Below are 21,107 nucleotides of genomic sequence, written 5' to 3'. Positions count from 1 at the left end.
CTCTCTCCACCTTTCCTCTATACCCACAGCTCTCTTTGCCTGACCTGTCTTTCCATATTGTTTCTCATCTTGCCCCCTTTTACCTCCCTGCTCTCTCCCCACCTTATGTAGCTCTCTGTTTCTCTCACTAGTTCAAGTCTCTTTATCAATCTACCTCTCTCTGATGTTCCCTCTCTCTAACTACCCTTCTACCTTACCTATATCTGTACCTCAGTGTACCCAAACATTCTCCTTCATTCCTTCCGACTACCTCAACTTTCTCTCATTTTCTGAGGTCTCTCCCTTCTTCAGTTATTTCTCTACCTCATCTCCATTTCTGTCTCCCCATCCCTTTTCTTCCCCTCTCCAGCTGTGCTGCTCTCTTTCTTCTTTCTCTAGTATTCCACCTCTTCCCAATTCTATTATTAAAGCGAGTGGGGTGTACCTAAGTAGCCAGAGAACTGAACACACATATGGAGAAAGTGAACAGGGACAAGGCAGGGGAAGAGAAACGAGAAAATTGTGAAAATCCTCAGAACGAACAGCGTTTCGGTTTCCACTGTTGCAGCAAGAACACCAGTAGTGAAGGAGGGTTTATTTGTGATTACAAACATCTCCCATCTAAACTTACAAATTCAAGGCCTATGTGCATACGTACTACTTTAGTATTATCCACTACCCCATTACCCATCCACCAAGTTCACTTTACTGTGTCTTCCTTATAATCAGAGGAACAGGCTAGCTAAACTTTGAATTTCGTGCAAAATATTGTTGTTTCAAGTAAAAGAAAACCTACAGCAAAGTGCAACAATAAGTGGCTTTATCAATGAGTGTTCAAGCTTTCTTTTCATTATATTTGACTGGCAGAAACCAGAAAGTTTGAGCTTTTGGCGTGTCTGCATAACCCAATTTCCTAAAGTTTAACATATAATTCAATGTTGTAAGCCATTAGAATGCTTGAAATTGGTGGAAAACAGCAATACACTAAAAGTTGTTCCTAACAAAGGCCCCCAAAATATATGTTCCACAGGCCCCCCAAATTTTTTTAAGTGTCACTGTTACTATGCATTATACAGGCATGTGGCATTAACCAATTCTTCCTCCCTTAGAAGGAGACATGGCCAAATCAGTATACTGCACTATAAATGTAGATCACTTCCTTTATTTTCTCTCTTCTGGAAGCTTATCAAAGGTTTGGCTAAATATAGCTTATCCAAGGGTGACCATCCACCTACTAATACCGTCCTTCCATCCATCCACCTGTTTACTCAAAGGAAAAGGACTAAGAGGGTGCGAAGCTGCCAAAGAGATTGTTGATTATGCTCTGCATAAGTTTAGTAACCAGTACAGGTAATTAGAGGGATCCCACCGGATCCTGTTTCCGGCATCTATTTCTGAGCCAGATCTCATTTTTGACCGACCCAGTGAAATATGCTTATTTGGTGCTGGTGTAGCATTCCAACACCAGGACATAATTCAGAAGTGCCCGCAAGTTGTCTACATTCTCTTTAGAGCACACCCTGTAGGCGGAGAGGGGGAGTTCTTATTTTCATTTCCAGCTCTGTCCAAAACAAAGGCCCGATTTAAAGGTCCTCCAGCCCTTCTTTTGTTTAAGTATCATCCTTGCTGGGAGCCACCTGGAGCCTAACTCCTGAACAGCAAGGCAATGGAAGGAAACAAAGGTACACATCGTATCACTTCACAAGTACTTTAAAGACACTATGATTTAGATGCAGGTTTTTTGCCTTTGTTCAACCCTCCCCCACCATGTAAGACAGGTGCATGCACTGTAAGAATGCCAGATGTATCTGTAGGAGTAATTACACAAATAACAAAATAAGGCACTTACTGATTTAAATTTTAATCCTTGTACAGAGCTACCCATCTCAGTGTAGGCTGTCAGAGCGTTTTACATCTCACAAACACAGCGACAATGAATCATGCAAGTGTGTAAATCAATGCACAGGAAATGTTACATAAGGCAATGAGGCTTATAAGGTGTAGGAGTGACATATCTTCCATACTTGTAGGCATTATGGGCCTGATTACAACTTTGGAGGAGGTGTTAATCCACCCCAAAAAGTGACGGTAAAGTGACGGATATACCACCAGCCGTATTACGAGTCCATTATATCCTATGGAACTCGTAATACGGCTGGTGGTATATCCGTCACATTTGGGACGGATTAACAGCTCCTCCAAAGTTGTAATCAGGCCCCATATGTTAAGAGTAAATGGTCGGGAGAAACATTAAGGGCCTGATTAAGAACCTGGCGGATGGAATACTCCATTGCAAACATGACGGAAATCCCGCCCGCTGTATTCCAATCCCCATAGGACATAATTGGATCATAATATGGCGGATGGGCATCCATCAAGTTGTGACAGAATATTCCCCTTCGCCAAGTTCTAAATTAGGCCCTAAGTCAGGATTTAAAAAGTTATACAGTGACTGGGGTTGTCTATACTATCAGGACTTTACTGCTAGCCAAAGAAACCCCTCTTTGCCAACTTAAACTAACAATAGATTGAGGGAAAAAAACATAAGGATCTTAACCCATGACTTGCAATCTGCTTGGAGCTTCTTGATGCTGGTTCATTGTTCACTGCGCTATAATTAATGCCTAATTTGAGGTGGTGGTTTCCGGTGCTGAGCACCAGCACTTAATTTTCAACACCGGGGCTTATGACAGCCAGCTTCACGGTGGCACGACTTGTCTAATTTTGTGATGAACACAATAGTTGTTTACTAATTGTATATAAATTAAAATGACTAATAAATGCCACCCAAAGCTATAAAGCAATAAAATAGCTTGGAAGGCTGGTATTAGTCATTTGCAATGTATAAAAAGGTTGACGTCATTAGTAGGGCTGACATAGACAATGGGTGGTGCAAGCTGCAGTGGTCTCTTGACAAAGGCCCTGGCACTTATGTATTTTTTTTTTTTACAAATTAAGTATCGGCTATAATAGGAGGGTTGCAGTTTATGAACTGGAAGTAACAAAAGGATCTCTGTGTCAATAGCAGTAACCCACTTACCTATCTACATAAATTACAGATCTGTGATCTGCTGCACGATGTGCATTGCAGCCGGCATACTACCCCTGTGTTACTTTTTGAGTGAAAACTGTGACTGGACAAAACACAGAACTGTTCTGACCTGCATTGACCAGATTTGATGTGATGTCATGTTTACTCATAGACTGCACAACTCACCTGGTGGGGTATCCTGGCGCAGATAAGCAGAGGATAAAAAGACTGGGGCCTAGGTGAAGAGACACATCTTCAGCTTCTTGCAGAAAGGAAGTACTGAGGAGGTGGCTCTTATGTGAAGGGGTAGATCCTTCCAGGCTTTGGAAACAAATTAAGAGATGGACACCCGAGCTCTGTGTATGTGGGGGATGTGTGTGAGCAGGAATCTGACCAAGTGGAGGTGTCTGGTAGGTGTGTGGTGCATGGACAAAGGAGGGAAGGGTACAAGGGGGAAATAGCACACAAGGGGGAGCGGAGTGGACAAAAGTGGAGAAGCCATGTAAGCAAGGAGACAAGAGCAGATGGAAGAGTCAACAAGCATCAGCAAAGCCAGTAGGTCTTGCCTATGGCTTTGCCAAAGTGGTGTAGCCATGTTGTACACCAGTGTGGCAGCTGTTCAGCATAGCTAAAAGTTAGCGGCATAGAAGAAAGTGGCGAGGAGTGGATTGTTGTAGAGTGGAGTGGAGAAGAGTGAAGTAGAGTAGAGAGGAGTGGACTGAAGTGTCATGGAGTGTGGTAAAGTGGATTAGAGTGGCGTAGAGTGGAGGAGGTGGAATGGAGGGGAGTAGAGTTGATCAGTGTAGAATGGAGTAGAGTGTTGTAGAGTGGAGTGGCATAGAGTGGCGCACAGTAGAGTGGAGTAGTGTGTTGTAAAGTGGAATGGGGTTGAGTGGAGTACAGTGGCATAGAGGGGCTAGTGTAAAGTACAGTTGAGTGTCGTAGATTTGCATAGGGTGGAGTAGTATAGAGTAGAGTAGAGTGACATAGAATGGAGTGCCATAGAATGGAGTGGAGTAAAATGTCATAGAGTTGCATGGTGTCGAATAGAGTTCCGTGAGTAAAGTGTCAGAGCGATGGGTGTAGATTGGAATAGAGTGTCCTAGAATGGAGTGACACAGAGTGTCATAGGGTGGAGTGGCATAAAGTGTCAGAAAGAAGAGTGGCATAGTGTTGTACAGTGGAGTGGTGTAGAGTAGAGCAGGGTGTCGCAGAATGGAGTGACATACTGTAGTGTAGAGTGGAGTGAAGCGTTAGAGTGGAGTTTCAGAGTGGAGTGAAATACAGTAGAAGGGCGTAGAGTGGAGGGACGCAGAGTTAAGAGGTGCAGAGTGGAAAAGAATGGAACGGCATAGAATGGCGCACAGTGGATTGATGCAGAGTCGAGTAATGGAATAGAGCGGAGTGTCGCAGAGAGGAATGTCATTGAATGGAGGGGTGTAGAGTGGAGGGACAGGGCGGAGAGTGGACTGGCATAGAGTGGCGTACAGTTAAGTGATGTAGAGTGGAGTTGTGGAGTATAGCAAAGTAGTGTCATAGAGTGAAGGGGCATAGAGTTGAGTGGAGAGTTGTAGAGTTGAGGGTTGAAGAGTAGATGGACACAGAGAGAAGGGGCACAGTGTAGAGGGTCTCAGCGTGGAGGGGAATAGAATGGGATAAAGTATTGTAGAGTGGAGTGGTATGGTGTGGCGTGATGTAGAGTGGAGTGGCGTAGAGTGGAGTGGCATGGAGTAGCATAGAGTGGAGTAATCAGGCATACAGAGGAGTGGAAAAGAGTGGGGTTTCATAGAGTGAAAGGTTGTGGAGTGGCGTAGAGTGGCCCAGAGTTAAGTGTCCTAAAGTGAAGAGGAGGCGTACAGTGTTGTAAAATGGAGTAGAGTGGTTTGAAGAGGCATAGAGTAAAGTGCCGTTGAGTGACTTAAGAGTACAGTGTCGTGGACTAAAATGTTGTAAAATGGAGTGTCATAGAGTGGCATTGAATGGAGTGTTGTACAGTGGGGTGTAATAGAGTAGAGTGGAGTGCAGTGTTGTACGGTGGAATGGCGTAAAGTGTAGTATGCATGGTGTGGTAGCGAGGTGCCATTAAAGACAACACATTTTCAATTGAAATGACCATTACAGACACACACACCGTTTTACTGATAAAACTATACAGTGTACAACTTGTGGAAATGCCATCACCTACTGTGCTGATTTATTTTGATTGTATTAAAATATTTGTTTCCACCACACTTCAGAATTACAAAAAAAAATGTGCTTCATTTGTGCTTTCTGAATTCTGATATATTCCGAAATATTTGCATAATTAATTTACAGATACTTAAATGTTGGTGTGCTAGAATAAAATATATAAATCCTCTCACTTTGAAGTAAGCAAAACAATGTAAACATCAAGCGTCCTCAAAAGACAGAGCCTAACATTTGACCTCTGTCTTTGAATGCACAACACATGTGACAGAACAAGATTTTAATGCCTGTGTACAGAAAGTAACCACTATTGGAACAATACAAGGAGCGGTTGTAAACAAGTGATGCTCTATGGTGGGGACAAATAAATGCTGGACAGACAAATAAATCAAATAAAGCCAGCAAACAGAAAGCAAGCAAATTTGAATTACAAACCACAAAGCCAATGATAAGCAATAGACAACGCATTCCCAGGGAAACTTTCACAATGTCCCCAAGAAGTACTTTCGCAACTGGATAGCTGTACTGTCTGGTAGGCTTTGAATTAAACAAGAAGCACACAAAAAATCAGAGAAAGACACAGAAAAAGAAATAGTGAGACAAAAGCTGAAAACATGAGACAGATACAGAAAGCAAGCGAGTAGAGTGAGGTGGGAGCCTCAGATAGCGACTGAGTTGGGTCCAAAAGGGCCAGTCCTGGACGGAGGACAGGGCACCGGTAAGTGGCACAGGCAGGGCCAGGCAGTGTCTTACCCTGCAAGCTAGTTTAAAATGCAGCCTCACTGTGACCAATTAAATAAGTTAGAACAGATTTACAGTCACATCTGCCCTTGTTGCCAATTTCGTTGCAAATTTCTAAAAAAAAAATGTGTACATGACTGTCAGAGTTCACTTTTCGTGACTCCATCCTCTTTCCTCTACTACACTTTGACCCCCAAATTATGGGTTCCTGGAATAAATTGATTTCCAGTCCAGCTCTGGTAGTAACCCCATCATGTTCAATATCAGTTTATGATAGGGTCAAGATACAAATGAACGCAGAAGATGCCCTGCTTTCATCCATTCTCAAGAATTGAGTATAGCTGTTCATTTGCCACGTATTATTATTTATAATGTAAGGAATTGTTAATTGATTGTAACCTATCAGTAGACATTCAGCCATCTATCCATGAACTCGTCCATCGTATTCCCCTTTAGCGAAAACCATAGCGAAAGATGCAAGGCCAAGAAAGGAGATGGCTCGGAGGCTGCTCTCCCCTATAGGAGTTCCCTCTCGGGATGACCTCAGTGCCAGTGACGCGTATACATGACTAAGACGGTGAACAAGGAAGCTGCAACTCATATGTCAAATGTTTGTCACCTCAAACAACAATAGGAACCGTGGGCATTTTTAATTTCCTTCCACGGATGCCGGCAAGGGGAAAACGATGTGTGTTTTTGAAACCTCAAAATCTGCATGGAGGGACGCAATTCCTGAAAAGCATGGCCACGCCGATGACGTCAGGGCCAGGGTCCAGACTCCCGCGCGCCGGGCACGGTGAAGCAGCGCCGGGCGCCTTATCTGCAGAACGTGGCCGCGGAGGTTGCTGGAACTGCCGCAGGGTACTCCAGAGGGGGGAACCCCCACCCCCACACGTGACCTACCTGAGAAGAATAAAAGGAGCTGATGGCAGCCTTTAGGGTTAGAGACAGCACGACGAGAAGCAACCCAGCACGTGCACGATGCAAGGGTAAGCCAGGACACTAGCGCAGAACAGGCTAATTTACAAGGACCACACACTAGAAAGCAGAGGACACAGTCCCACAGTTCGAAGCCACGCAATCCAAGAACAAGCGTCGCGGCATAGAGGAGACACACACCAACAACGAACGACAAGACAACACACAGTACACCAACGAAGCACTACAGAATTTGAACCCCACAAAAGTGGAAAAGATAATGCAAGAAAAACCAATGTACTTCACCCCTTCCCATCCTACAATACTTAACGCTGGTCCCAGAGTTGGAAAACGTGGGTCCACCTTTACTGTTCGGGCCTGGCTAATCCTGACAGCCTTACTCTACATGTTAAGCCAATGTGAGCAGAACATTGGGGCGGCCGCCAGTCCGCTTCTCGAGAGCACGTTCAACTGGGACGACTGCCAGAAGGAGTCGGGGCATCTGTACCAGAGAGCCCTGGACCTGTACAACGCCACCCGGGTAAGTGCTTTTGCTCTCCCTTCACTGCATCCCTCTATCTTCTGATTGGTTTATCAATCCTGCTCAACTTCGCTCTTTACTATCACGTTTCTGGGAGGCCCCGCCCATCACCCGCCTAGCCTATCACTATATATTTATATAAATAAATGAGGCACAAATAAGCAGAGAAGGACGCACAAGAAAAAATAAGGCTGTTTTCAGCCTGTTCTCATAATCTTACTCAACAAACACATATAAACAGGTTTGCCCTTTCCTACTCCATCCTGATCTCACAAATCCATTGAACTCAGAACATTGCCAAATAGTACTAGTGTGAGAATTCTTACAATTATAAGTGCCTAAACGAGTCTCAGCATTTCATACCAGGCCCTACTTTTTTGTTGTTTCTTATATGGATATCGGTCCTTTTCTAGTTACCTTCTTGTTTTTTATGTCTTTCCTATTCCGTTTCTCAATATTCTCATTATATGTTATTTCTTTAATCCTTGTTTCGGTTGTCACTCTCATTACTTCTCCCAATACTTTTGTTGTTTATATAATCCTTCTCAATACGTTTTTTTTCTCTTTCTTGTTCTTTCTCTCAACATCTCTTTTTGCTTTTCTCTTTAAGCCTAGTTTGACCTTATCTTCTTTTCCCATGTTTTTGTCTCTCTGTACTACTTGTTGCTCGTTTTTGGTACTTCACTCTAATACTCTTTCCGCACATTATTCTCCTGTTTATTGATTTTCTTATATATTCATTCTCTCAGTCCTCACTTTCAGTAAATCACTTTCCTATTATGTCTCTTCTTAAACCTAAACACTTACATATGTATTACATCTTGCCTTCTCTCGCTCTCTCCTGTTATCACTATGACTTCTAGAATTCTCTTCTAATACATATCTCTACACATCCTGATTATTCTTCTGTTCTTTTCTCTCTCATAATGCTTCTGTATTGTAGGAAGCTGGCTATTTTTGGAGTGTACCAATGTAAGGGGGACACTATGCAGGTAGTCCAGGGTGATCCTTAAAGGCAGAGGGTTAAAATAATAACCCTAAAAGCTCTCTTTTGTGGAAGTGCGGGCGAGCAGTTAGGCTTATCAGAGGACAGTGTTAAGCATTATTTGCACACACAGTGTTAAGCATTGTTTGCACACACAGAGTGCGACACACACTCAATAAAGAAATCCAACACCAATTTATAAAAATAACACAATTTTTATGAATTTAGATATCAAGGTCATCAGAAGCAGGTATTTTCCGAGATATTCATTTTTATAAGTTTCAAAAGTTAACAGTGCAATTTCTGGAGCGGTAATGTTATCTGTAATGATATCCTATGGAGAAAAGACATATACTGCACTCAAGCACTTAACAACTACTAACAGGACTGTTCATCTGGAGTTAAGGTAAATATGGGCCACGGTCCAAAGCAACACCAACAGGTCACATCAGGAGGTAGTGAGACATCCAAGTGCAGAGGTGCTTTTCAGCCTAGATGCCCTAATGTTATCCTATGGGAAAGAAACAGACACTGCATACAGGTACTTGGCAGCAACTTACAGGACTGTTCTTCTGCACTTGAAGTGAGTATGGGACAAGGTCCAAGGCCACACCAACAGGTCACATCAGGGGGTCTGGGGCATCCAGGTGCGGAGGTGTGTTTCGGCATTGGGTGTCCTATTCACTTCAATGGCGATCAGTCCTGTTAGAAAGTGGCTGCAAGCAGGCACTGGGAGGGCCAGTTCAGGAGAACCCACAGCGGGGCTCAGGTCTCATGATGCTCTTGGACATAGGGACAGCTTTGGTTATCTTCTCCTTTTGCCGAGTGCAGAGGTGTCTTGAGGCATCTGTTTTTTGTCACCGGATGCACTCAGGGTAGAGGGGGCCTCCACAAAGAGGCTGCAAGTGGCATCAGGAAGTCTACAGTTGGCAAACCCAAGGTGGGCTTTAGCTTTGGAGGGCCTGGGGACTACATTGGCACAGTTGCCTCCCTTCCATTCAGGCTAGGGGGCACAGGGGCAGTGGTGCTGCACAGTGTCGGGTTTTGGCTGTCCGGAGTCTTTGTGAGTCTTCCCTGGTGCCTGCAGGGTGCAGGGAAGCAGCTCTGCTACCGCACTGGAGATCCTGGTTACGTCTCGAAGTGCTGGCAGTCCTTCCAGGCTTTTGGAGGCAGAACAGCTGCAGGATGATTCATCTGTGGTGCAATTGTCGAGGACATAAGGCAGGCCGCAGGGTTAGGGCCAAGTCAGTTGCGCTCCTGAGTTCTTGCTTTTTGCAGCTCTTCGAGTCCTTCTTCTTTAGTATAGCGAATCTGAAGTCATGGTATCAGGGGGCCCCCTAAATACTCAATGTAGGATTGTTAAGGGGATGAAGGGTATTAGCCAATTGGCTACTTATCCTTAAGGTCACTATGCCCCCTAGATGACCACTTCCTTTGGGAAGTGCACATCACACTGCCCCAGAATTCCTAATAGCACCACACACAAGATGATGGAATTCCTAATTTTGTGTTCACTTAGGCTGGTCACCCTGGAGGTGTGTCCAGCCTGGCAGTGCAACACACATCCTGCATAGCTAATTTTCCCGCCTGTCTTGATGCAAAATGGTCCTCAGAGCAGGGAGTTGCCTCTCCCAGGTCTGGGGGAAACGGGGTCACATACCAAAGGCTGCAGGGATTGTGAAGTTCCTGGCCTTGCTATGCAGATTTACTAGCCATCCTGTTGGCAGAGGTGATAACATCTCCTGCCTCAGCAAGCATTGTTCCTGACCTCGAAGAGCAGAGGCTGTCACCTCCAGGGAGTCAGAAACGTGTCTGTGGTGGCAGGCTGGACGAAACCAGCCAGCCAGTACACTAGCGGACTAATAGATTTCAGGGGGCATATTTAAGGTGCCCTCCGGGTGCATGTCATAATAAATCCAATACTGGCATCAGTATGGATTTATTAACACAAGGTGTTTGATAGCAAACACCACTCTTTTCCATGTGGGAAAGTTGATTGGCCTTGATATATGTACTTGTAAGGGTCCCTATCAAATTCCTAAAGAATTTATGGTACACTCTACGAGGATTATGTGATTTAAGGGGCAGCCTTGAATCCAATAGTACCAGGTAAAATATCCACCCTGGGTTTGGAGGTAGCGCTAGCTAATGCAAATACTGTAGAATATAATCTCAGCCTGAAGTTGCTGTTTGGTAGACAGCTTCAAGACCCGAGCTCACAAGAAAGACAATCTGGCTAATTATACTTTTAAATAACACTAGCATGTCACCAGTTAATCGAAAATTCTCAGATAAGGTTTCATGTATTTTAAAACACTATTACTTCACCTAAGAACAGACATGAACCAAATTTAGGAATGTCACCATGTGAGCAAGAATTTGATGCGCAGTCTCACTACTGCCCTAATGCCCTTAGATGCACTAGGGCGAGCTTTGCCCAGACTGCAATCCTGTGGTCTTGAGGTGTCCCCAACCCATAAAGTTTGGATAGCCACAATCTATGAAAATGATTATCATTTTAGATTATTGGTGAATGTGCCTTTGTAGATAGTCTGAAAATCTGACATGGATCCAGCCTTGTTGACAAATACTGAACATTACTCCATATTCCAGTTCGAACAGCACTAAGGCCAAGGCCATGATACTGAGTTCAGCCTGCTGAGAAGAACTTGTAGATCAATTAAACAGGTGGGTCTGTGCAGAAGCTGGCCATTTTTGAGCATTAAAATCTTTGTGGGTCAAGCAGTCTGCAGTGAAAGCTAAAGGTCTTGCATATATGCAAGAAAGTAAGACGTATTTTTGTACCAGCTCTTTTAGCTGAAGTTTAGCAGAAGGTGAAAATTGACCACTGGACAAAAGTAACAAATTTCAGGCCCAACTGAGTTCAAATTGAGAATGTGACCAACAGCTGGGTATTCAATTGTCTAAAAAGCAAACTAGCTGGCCTGATCCTTAGACAGTAATTGGAAGCTGGAGTAATGGGTTGTGGACTTAGGACTGAAATTGGCACAGGATATAGGCAACTACCCCGCAGGCTCAGGTAAAGTGAGCTGCGTTCAGGGCTGCAGTTCCCAAGGCCGCTATAAGGAAGCTTCATAAACTTTCCTTCAAAGCACCCTAATGATTCGCAGCTGTAGAGAAAAAAAACACTCCTGAATATTGTGCCAGACCATGAAGTTCTGGGGTTTGTCATGGGTTTCTCTTCAGAATTGTCTGTTTAAACCTATGGTTTCCAACCAATATATTTCAAAGGCGTGATGTAAAATTGTCTGTCCCAGTTTATGTTAAAAAAAAGAATGAGGGAGAACAGCCACCCTTTGACATCTTTGTGGACATGGAGAGGCTCACTCACAGACACATTTACCATGGATACTTTTAGCTCATATTCCAAGCATAACCAGAATAATTGGAAATTTACCAAGAAGACCCCACGTGGCTATAAGTGGGGACAGAATAGCATGGAAGATGGAGGCCTCTGGAGGAGGAGGAGACAACGCTCACCAAGTGAAGTCTTACTATAAGATATCCTGCAGCTGACCACTGCTGCCCTCGCCCCCGTTTGTCAAGATAATGTGTTGTTGATTAGGAGTCCCGGTGGTTAGTGGAGTTAAATGCCTCTGAATATTTTAAAAACACTAAAAAACAGGCTTTACTGTCACCGGCCTCTGATAGTATCATGGACTGCTCCTCGAGCCAGAATACTAACTAGACACCCTGAGAAGCTGTTAATTGTCCAGGACTCATTCTAGGGGGTGCTGGGCATTTTTTAACAGCTTTGCCTGTGAAGAGGAGATTTAGCACAGGAGGTTACCTATAGCAGTCGAATCATTGCGGTTGCTATGCCATAAATTTAAGCTTCCTGTTTTTGAATGCCTTAACACCTGTGAGTATACATTACTTGCATGTGCACTAACATGTCTGTACTTTCCGACTCCCTGGTTTTCAACACGTGCCTAATTTAACCTAATATTCTAGTTGGAATGAGACTAGTAAATTCCCAAGGTTTGAAACATTTGTGCACTTTCCATGCCTCCTTTCCACTTCTAAGGTGAAGCCCAGAAACCATGGTTACTTCCATATACAAACAGAACAACAGGTTTTTCGTTGAAGGTACTTCTTGGCACTGCCAAGTGAAGCAACCAACATGTTGCAAGCAAGTAGTGGCCTTTTAATAAATAGTTAAGATTGAAAGAGTGTGCAACAGGGGCTCCCTGTGCCACACCGACATACAATTTTAAAAGTTTGTGCTTTCAATTGCGGATGAAAACTTGGCATTAAAGAGAAAAAACAGTAGGGGGAAGGTTTTCTTTACAAGGTAAAAGAGCTGCAGTAAATCCATTTCTCTTTAAAAAAACTGTTCCAAAGTCCTCAATCTCATGTATTCCACCAAAGGCTCTTTCAGGCACCCTATGTGTAGATTACATCTCTTGCAACTAAGTACATTACAACAACAGCTACACTCCATTCCAATCTACCCCACTCCACCCTACTCCAATCTACCCCACTCCACTCCAGTCTACTCCACTGGAACATACCCCACTCCGATTGATCCCAGTACTCTCCAGTCTACCCCAATCTACCTCACCCCAATCTACTCTAATCTGCCTCAATCCACGGCTACTCCACTCCAGTCTACCCCACTCCATTCCACTCCAGTCTACCCCACTCCAATCTACCCCACTCCACTTTACCATTTTCTGTACCCAAATCCACCCCACTTCACACTGAACAGCAGCCACAGTTGTATACCACATGGCCGAAACACATTGCCCAAGCCAATAGCTCTTGCATAGGTGACACCTACCGGCTTTGTCAATGCTTGTTTTTCTTCCAATGTATGCACGTCAGGCACCTCAGTATCACAGTAATCTTAGCAATCACATTAATGGTGACCACATTTATAGCTCGTGTGGCAAACGTTTTCATCTCTTGCCGCCCTAATAGCTAGTTTTCTTTTTGCTAGGTTCATCAGCACTTGGTTTTACCGACCTTGACAGCACAAATGTTTATGCATAGTTCTCTGCAATGTTCGGTAAGCCGAGCGCGCTACCTCCCAGCCATTATATCTGGCGTGATAGTCATGTTCGTTCAGGCACTGGATATAGAAGATGTATTTGCTAACTTGGCTTCCTCCAGCCTTGGGCTAACTATTGTCTGGCGTGGACTGTGCCACATTCTGTACCTGGCTGCAACATTTGTTAGGTATAACAAAACACAAATGAATGTTCAGCTAATAAACTTGTGCGGTTTCACTTTTCGAGACTGTTTCAATTTGGGGCAAAGAAAGATTAAGCGTTTTAAAGCGAAAGGTTTCATCATTATCGATCAATAATCATCAAAAACTGCATTCCAGTAAAATAGACACTTTCTGTAAAGTTCCATTTGGATACTTTGTACACCTGCACGTTTCCGTGACAACATATACCACATATATGTATGACTTTCCAGGTTAGTACACATTGTGCGTTCACACAAACATATATGTTACTCTTTTCGTGGGTGGTACGTTTCCAGAATGCCATGTTCTGCAGAATCGGATATTTTTCTCCACATTCCAGAGCTTTACGTGGTCCGGGTCCCTCCAGGTCTGAGCTTCGAGGGTAATTAAAACGGACACTAAAACAAGTCCTTTTCGGGCTCAATGTTCATGTCCTCATTTTTTGCCGTCAAAAACAGTGATCGATTTCTGGACGACGAATGTAAGAAACATGAGGGTAATGCCAGCGATTTAGTTCCCGTTTATATTTCCCATGTTTTTATTAATTTTGCATTACCTGCCAGTGCTGTTTCCAGAATGTTCGGTATTGGTATTTTTTTTCGTGCAGCATTCCACTCTCTGATAGTGCATACTTAAACCGAGTTGCCTCTAGGTGCTTTTAACGGGCCCCGATTGAGCAGTCTGCAGTTGAGTCTCAAAGCAGTGCTAGCTTCTCACGGCACTTATCACTGGGTCAGAAGGGTATTCAAATTTCTTGGCCATCCAATCCTTGGCCTCTCTGCAGAGGGCACAGAACAATGGCCTTGTATCCCGGCTGCATTTGGGATTCTGTGCAAATGTATATACAGGAGGTACAGAGTTGCCAAAATATTGACAAGATAAAAGTAGAAGAGATGCTGTGCTTGCAGGTGAGTGTGTTTGGAGGTTGGTGAAATGAAGGAGACGCGAGGACGTGCATTCAGGAAGAAATGCAGACCTGGAGAGACTAAGAATCACAGAAATTAGACTATGAGCATCACAGAAAAGTAGTTTGTGTTTAAGCTGCGCCCTTAATTACAAGCGCCAAGAACCTTGTAGGGACCCCTGTCCATATTTATACTTTTTTTGCGCCGCATTTGCGTCGTTTTGTGACGTGAAAACGGCGCAAACTTGCAAAATACACTTGTATTTTGTAAGTTTTTTACATCCCTCTCTAAGCGCTGCTAGGGCCTATTTTGAAGGTTTGAATGTTGGGGGATGGGGCGCTGATTATCCACGAGCAGCCCAAAGATGCTGGTCGCTGCACGTCGTGGCTGCGACCTCAGGTTTACTAACCCCGGCTCTCCTTTCTTTGCAGACGTTCCGTACATTCAGCGCTGGCTCTACACTGGAGATCCCACGAGTGAGCTGCGACCACCAGTGCGACCCCCAGAGCCTCAGGGAGGATCCACGGGTGAGTACATCGTCCCTCCCGCTGAGGCGCGAGGAAACAGCACGCGCGAGCGGCCACACCTGCACGGAACGGCCTCCAAGGGTGCACTGCAAGGGCTCGCGAGGGGTCACCGGCAGGCCAGGCTCGTGCCGCTGAAAAACTAGTATGGCGGGGTAGCGTCAAATTGTGTCAGATAGTAAAGGCCATTCTGGTGTATATTATCGTTCAGCTCAAACATAAAGCAATGCTGCTGCCCTGGCGTGCATGAGATGTTCTATTTCTGACAGCGTGTTGCCCAGGGATCGGATCATTGCGTTTTCTGCACCTTTGGATTCAGTTTGGTAATTTGTGACGATCCTCTCTCCAGTGTCTGGACTGTCCTCCCGCGTTCGTAGAGCAGTTACGCCTGGCGTCTATTGCTGGCTGTCTGCCGAGGGTCTGTTAGTAGATTACCTTCGAGATCTCTGTTGCTGGTCCCCTAGTCTCACCATGGTGTCTCCCTCTGCCCGCGTCTCTGTTTTCTAGGATCTTATCTGCTACTGTTCATTTAATATCTGTGTGGTTGGGGTTTTGTCCCTTTTTCAATCTGGAGCTCTTGCCCCTGGTGCATTGTAGAGTGCCTCGTTCTTGAGTTTGACAGTCTGTCCTTCGTGGCATTTTTATTGCTGTGATTGACCCCAGTCTTTTTCTCGCTTCAAGTTGCTAGTTCTGTATCTATAAAGTAGCTTGTGCTGCTTTCCTAAGGAGGAGGATTTGGTTGGGATACAGCGCAAGGAAGGGCCAGGTGATAGTATCGTTGTCTAGCTATGGGTGTGCCAGGATCTATGTTTATTTGCAACCCATCAGCAGCTCTCCAGTTTGTTTATCCCACTTTAGCGCGGTGTCTCTGAGCTATCTAGTTAACAATCTCAAGTCTTGCTGTCATTGAGCCAGGCAGTGTTCTGCAGAGGATCGTTGTTCTCGATGAGAGGTATCACTGTAGGTTAAGGCTTGAGGCATCATCTGTTTCTTTGTTCATCTCTCACTCGTCTTCTCTTCCCTACAGATATGTCTGCTGCAAGTTCACCAAGTCCTGCACTGGTATCACAGCGCTTTCCATGTGACAAATGTCTTCAGCAGCTTCGAAGCACTTTTGATTGATGGCATACAACACTCACTGCGCAAGCTGGAGGTGAGAGGGAGCTCGGATCTAAACAGGATTATTCCTTAGAAGAAGGCAGGGATTGGATAGGTGTGAACGAGCCCCAAGTACCACCCAACTATCTGACAACAGCAGCCCACCCTGGCAGATACTCAGCGAAACATCCATCTTTGGAGTTATCATCAAAGACGAGTATTTGCTTTGTGATGCAAAGATCCTACACTACCAGACCCCCTCCCACTAGTACCCCATCACCTGCTTGAATCACAAGGATTAAAAAAGAAAGTCATTCAGGCCTTTACACGATCAACTTGATCACAAAAACACATTAATACAATATAGGTATACATGGGTGCCCACAGAAACAGGAAAATGCTTGAGTTGACTGGGAACTACCAGTTCTTTGAGATTCCTTGGGATAAGTACCACATAGCGGGAGAAGCAGTGTCAGGAAATGGAGGGTGAATGCAGACAACGCTGTGTTTATCTCCGCACTGTATGGCCCAGCATGTCTCTCATGCTGACTGTCTAGTGCAGTGATTATACTGGTGGAACCCGAGTTTCGCAACGCATTTCTTGGGGGTAAGGTTTGACAGGACCATGCTGGGGCTGTGTAATCTGACATCAGTCAGTCAGGTATCTAATTGCACAAGTGCTGCCTTGTACAGCTTGTGCATAAGAGAAGCTTGCATTGCTGCTACCCCTCCTGTACTCCTGTGCATGATGGAAGCTTGCACTGCTGTTTTAGGATTATCCTGTCCTGCTTATGAACCCTCCTGCCAGCTCTGACTAGAGGGAGGGCAGACAGGGAGATGTTTCAACCTTGGTACTGGGGATCCAGGTTCGAGTCTTGTGTCGGCTCGGCATCCTGTGATTTTGGGCAGATCACTTATTCTCCCTATGCCGAAAAGAAATCTAACCAAGTGGAATGTAATTTGTTCCCATCTAAAACACTTAACTGCCCTTTGGCCAAGTTTGTGCTACATAAATGCAATAAAATATATATACACCAAGCACTTGAGTAATATTGTTTGTTCCCTTTTAGGTCTCCCTTGGAGCAGCTACTAAGCAGCAGATCGAGGCCCTGGACATGCCCCCTGTACAAAGCTGGGGAAAAAAAAAATTTGCCCATGATGTTGCCCAGAACCTGCTCAGCTTCTCCAGCTTAATCGCTCGCATCTTCCACCCCGGGAACCCCGCCAACCACTCAGAGGAGTAAAACCGGTGAATGAACCACACGGCTCCGCGAGCGCCTTAGACTCGCCACTCTGGATTACCACCAGACCACAAGGGGCGACCTATATGTGTTGACTGCGACAGGGAATCTTTGTTAGCAGTCAATGTTTTTTTTTTTTCTTTAAAAAAAGTTTGTCTAGTTACACAAGGAGATGTTAAATAGGCAAGTGCCTGGTGCATCTGTGGTACGCCCCATTGGGCAACGATCAACTCGGTACCCGAGTTCTAACACAACTGGATCTCTGTTATAATTGGATATGTTTATTATTATTTATTTATTTATTTATTTATGTATTTAAAAATGAAAATAAATATTTGGATAACTGGCCCATTTAGGTAAACGGATGATAAAATGTGTTTGGGTATATTTCACTACTGCTAAGATCAGTACATATGCATGTGAATTATTGTTGTGAAATACTGTAACCTTCTGTTTGAAAATTCCACGAGGTGACAGTAGAGGTTTTGGGCATTGGTTTGGGTTTCCTCCTCGCATCTTAGTTAGAAATTCCGGGGAAAAGAAGCTTCTTGTCATGTGCATCATGTAATCACTACAGTGAAACAATAGGTTTTCTGCAGCCCAGATGGCATGCGTACGTCCAGATCATGTTAAACATTGTAGAATGCCGATTAGCCCTTCATTAGTATTTTTCAGGGATCAACAACATATTTGATTCTGGAAGTCACTGTGTTTGCTGTGTTGGAGGTTGCTTAGGCATCACAGAATGTGTTTCAAATACGGAGGGGTATTGTTGAGAAGGTCAGCGATGCAGGTTAAAAACAAAATAGACATGGTTTTAAAATAATGCAGCCTGTGGCGCAGAGATGTAAAACTAAGTCGTGCATAAAAGTTGTTTTCATCACCAAACACCGGAATGTGATGCCATACCAATTGCAGGCAGAGGTCTATGTATAAGAAATAATATTTAACGCTATTGAATCATGCTGCCACATAAAGAGCTGATGTCTCCACAATGCATCATACCCACAAAACGTGTATTAATGGTACAAATGAGGATTCCTGTAATATCTATTTATTTTGTATGTATAACTGTTGATTTGAAAAATGCGGCCATGTGTTTCGCCTCGACAGGATGGATATCTATTCAATTAAACCAGTTAAACTTACTGTTTGGCATCTTCCTTTTTACAGTTTGATGTACACAGAGAAGAACAGTACATCTTCCTGCGAGATATATTAGTTTCTACGCTACTTACGTAGCGCCTCGTCCACCGTTCTCAGTGGCCCTTAGCGCTGTTAGTAGTTGAGAAGCCCGAATTCTTGAGCCAGTCTGGAGTGTGCGCCGACTGGAGCATCACGTCATGCGACTCTCTTTGCCTGGCAGTTTGTGACCCTTCCTTGATTGCGTGGCCTGGTCCTCTTAGTTTCTGGGCCTATGTTAAGCGTTAGATCAGTGGGTGTCAACAGCAGGGTCTTTCTTCTGCATTCAGGGACTCCGAGTGACAATCTAACAGCGCAATTGAAGCTAGAGCTGTCCATGAGGCCAGTCAGTCCTTGAGGTGAAAAACAACCCGTTTCTTGATGGCAAACCAAAACCATGAAAGCGAAGCTCAAGCGGCCTGTGATGTCATTAGGGCCTGGGTTGAAAAGCGTCCTTTGGGGGCTAAGAAAATAAAAGCAAACTTCGAGCCATGATGTCACTCAGGCACGAGATGAAAAACATCAGTTTCTTAACAGCTAACCAAATGTAATTTTATTTCATAAGTATAGGTCACATACATTTGTATAATCAACAACACGCGTTTCGTGATGACCTTATATTATCTTTCAACTGCGGTTCAACATCACTATCTTTTTTCGTCAGACCAGGGAATGTTTTGCTCTTTCGTTGACAGTGACGATCAAGAATAGGCATACTTATGTAATAATCAAATAGCAATGAAGAAGCAAAACGCAGACTGAAATGGCCAAGGCGTACAATACAAACAATAAAGAGAGGCGGTGCGGACTGGGGTGCCATATTCAAGTGTTGGGGGGATACAGGGATTATAAGAGATTAAGGGCCAGATGTAGCAAGCAGTTTTGCCCATTCTGTGTCTATGGGAAAATGTGTTCGTACATATGGCCCTAAATGCAGAACTACGTGTGTGGGTCCGCATTAAGCCCCGCCTTGAGACAGTTCGTCTTCCAGAGTTAGCAGGTAGTCACTTAAAGGCTGCCAAATAACTTAGGGTCTGGTCGTTGGAGGTTGTAACTAGGCGTAGACGTCACTCAGGGCCGGCTTTTGGGCGGTGCGAGCGGTGCGACCACACCGGGCGCTGACCTCAGGGGGGCGCTGTGTTCAGCAATTACTTACGAAACTTGCGATTTAAAAGCACCTGCTGAAAAGTTCCTTGTGCGTTTAGCCTCCAAGATATATAGCTCTTGTGATTTATGTTCTTGCTAGCCAGAGAGATGGGAGTTTTGCCTAGTGGCAGCATTGACTCAACATACAGTAGCAAAGAGGGTTAATATGCCTGCTGCAAAAAACAGAACTAAGGGGCATATTTAAGAAAAGGGGCGCTGCATACAGTGCAGCAACACTTTTCTTGCACCCCTTAGTGCCCCCCTAACGCCACCATGTGTGCGTCATATTTAAAATACAGCGCATCATGGCAGTAGTTAGGGGACTAGCAGCAGAATTTTTTACGCTAGTCCACCACTTTGCAGGATTAGTGTAAATGTTTTTATGCTAATCTTGCAAAACACCCAGAGGCCCATTGTAACCAATGGGAAGCCTCCTTTTAATGCCTGCTGTCAGCAGGCGTTAAAAGTGATGGGAAAAAATGCCGCAAAGAAATCTGACAGATTTCTTTACGTCATTTTTTTGCCCCCCCTAACAGGGGGATGGCCTCTTTGCATACATTATGCATGTTGCATGCACAATATAGCGTAAAGGGTTACAAAGTGGCGCAATGCATGCATTGCACTTCTTTATAAATATGGCACAACGTTTTTGGCCTTCTAACGCCACATTAGCTTAAAGAAATGACACTAATGTGGCATTAGAATGGCACTCGGGGCTCTTAAATATGCACCTATGGGGCATATTTGAAAAAAGTGGCGCTGCACACTGTGCTGCACCACTTTTCTTGCACCTCTTAGTGCTCTCCTAACACCACCATGTGTGCGCTGTATTTAAAATACAGTGCAACATGGCGGTACTTAGGGGACTAGTGTCAGAATTTTTTACGGTAGTCCGGCGCTTTGCAGGATTAGCATAAACATTTTTGATGCTAAACCTGCAAAGCACCCAGAGGCCCATTGTAACCAATGGAAGCTTCCTTTTAATGCCTGCTCTGAGAGGGCGTTAAAAGTGCCAGAAAAAAATGACGCGAAGAAATCTGTCAGATTTCTTTGCGCCATTTATTTGCCACCCCCCAACGGGGAATGCCACCTTTGTGTCCCTTTGCACTACATTATGCCTGCGCCAGGCATAATGTATGCAAAGTGGAGCAATGCATGCCTTGCGCCACTTTGTAAATATGGCACAGCACTTTTGGCCTTATAACGCCACATTAGCGTAAACAAAAAATGACACTAATGTGGCATTAGAATGGCGCAAGGGGCTCTTAAATAGGCCCTATATTTTATGTGGCTAGCTGAGTGGATTAGTAAAGCCAGTCTTTACAAGTGCTTTAAAACACATGAATGCATGTAAAAGGGGAGTGATGGAGAGATGAGGGACTCATTTGCAGGTGGTAGTGAGTGAAACCGA

At 44.5% G+C, this 21,107-nt stretch overlaps 1 protein-coding gene across 1 annotated transcript; it reads left to right on the top strand.

The window, feature by feature from the left end:
* Positions 1-7,262: 7,262 nt before the first annotated feature.
* On the top strand, positions 7,263-17,371 carry IL23A (interleukin 23 subunit alpha). Its single transcript, XM_069233144.1, has 4 exons — positions 7,263-7,397; positions 14,937-15,032; positions 16,057-16,182; positions 17,198-17,371. The coding sequence occupies exons 1-4, from the start codon at positions 7,263-7,265 to the stop codon at positions 17,369-17,371; spliced, it is 531 nt and encodes a 176-aa protein (XP_069089245.1).
* The last annotated feature ends 3,736 nt before the right edge of the window (positions 17,372-21,107 follow it).

The sequence above is a fragment of the Pleurodeles waltl genome, chromosome 4_2 (genome assembly GCF_031143425.1).
Source record: "Pleurodeles waltl isolate 20211129_DDA chromosome 4_2, aPleWal1.hap1.20221129, whole genome shotgun sequence".
Taxonomy (NCBI): Eukaryota; Metazoa; Chordata; class Amphibia; order Caudata; family Salamandridae; genus Pleurodeles; species Pleurodeles waltl.
Note: the sequence above shows the minus strand (reverse complement) of the source record. Positions and strands in the feature narration are given on the sequence as shown.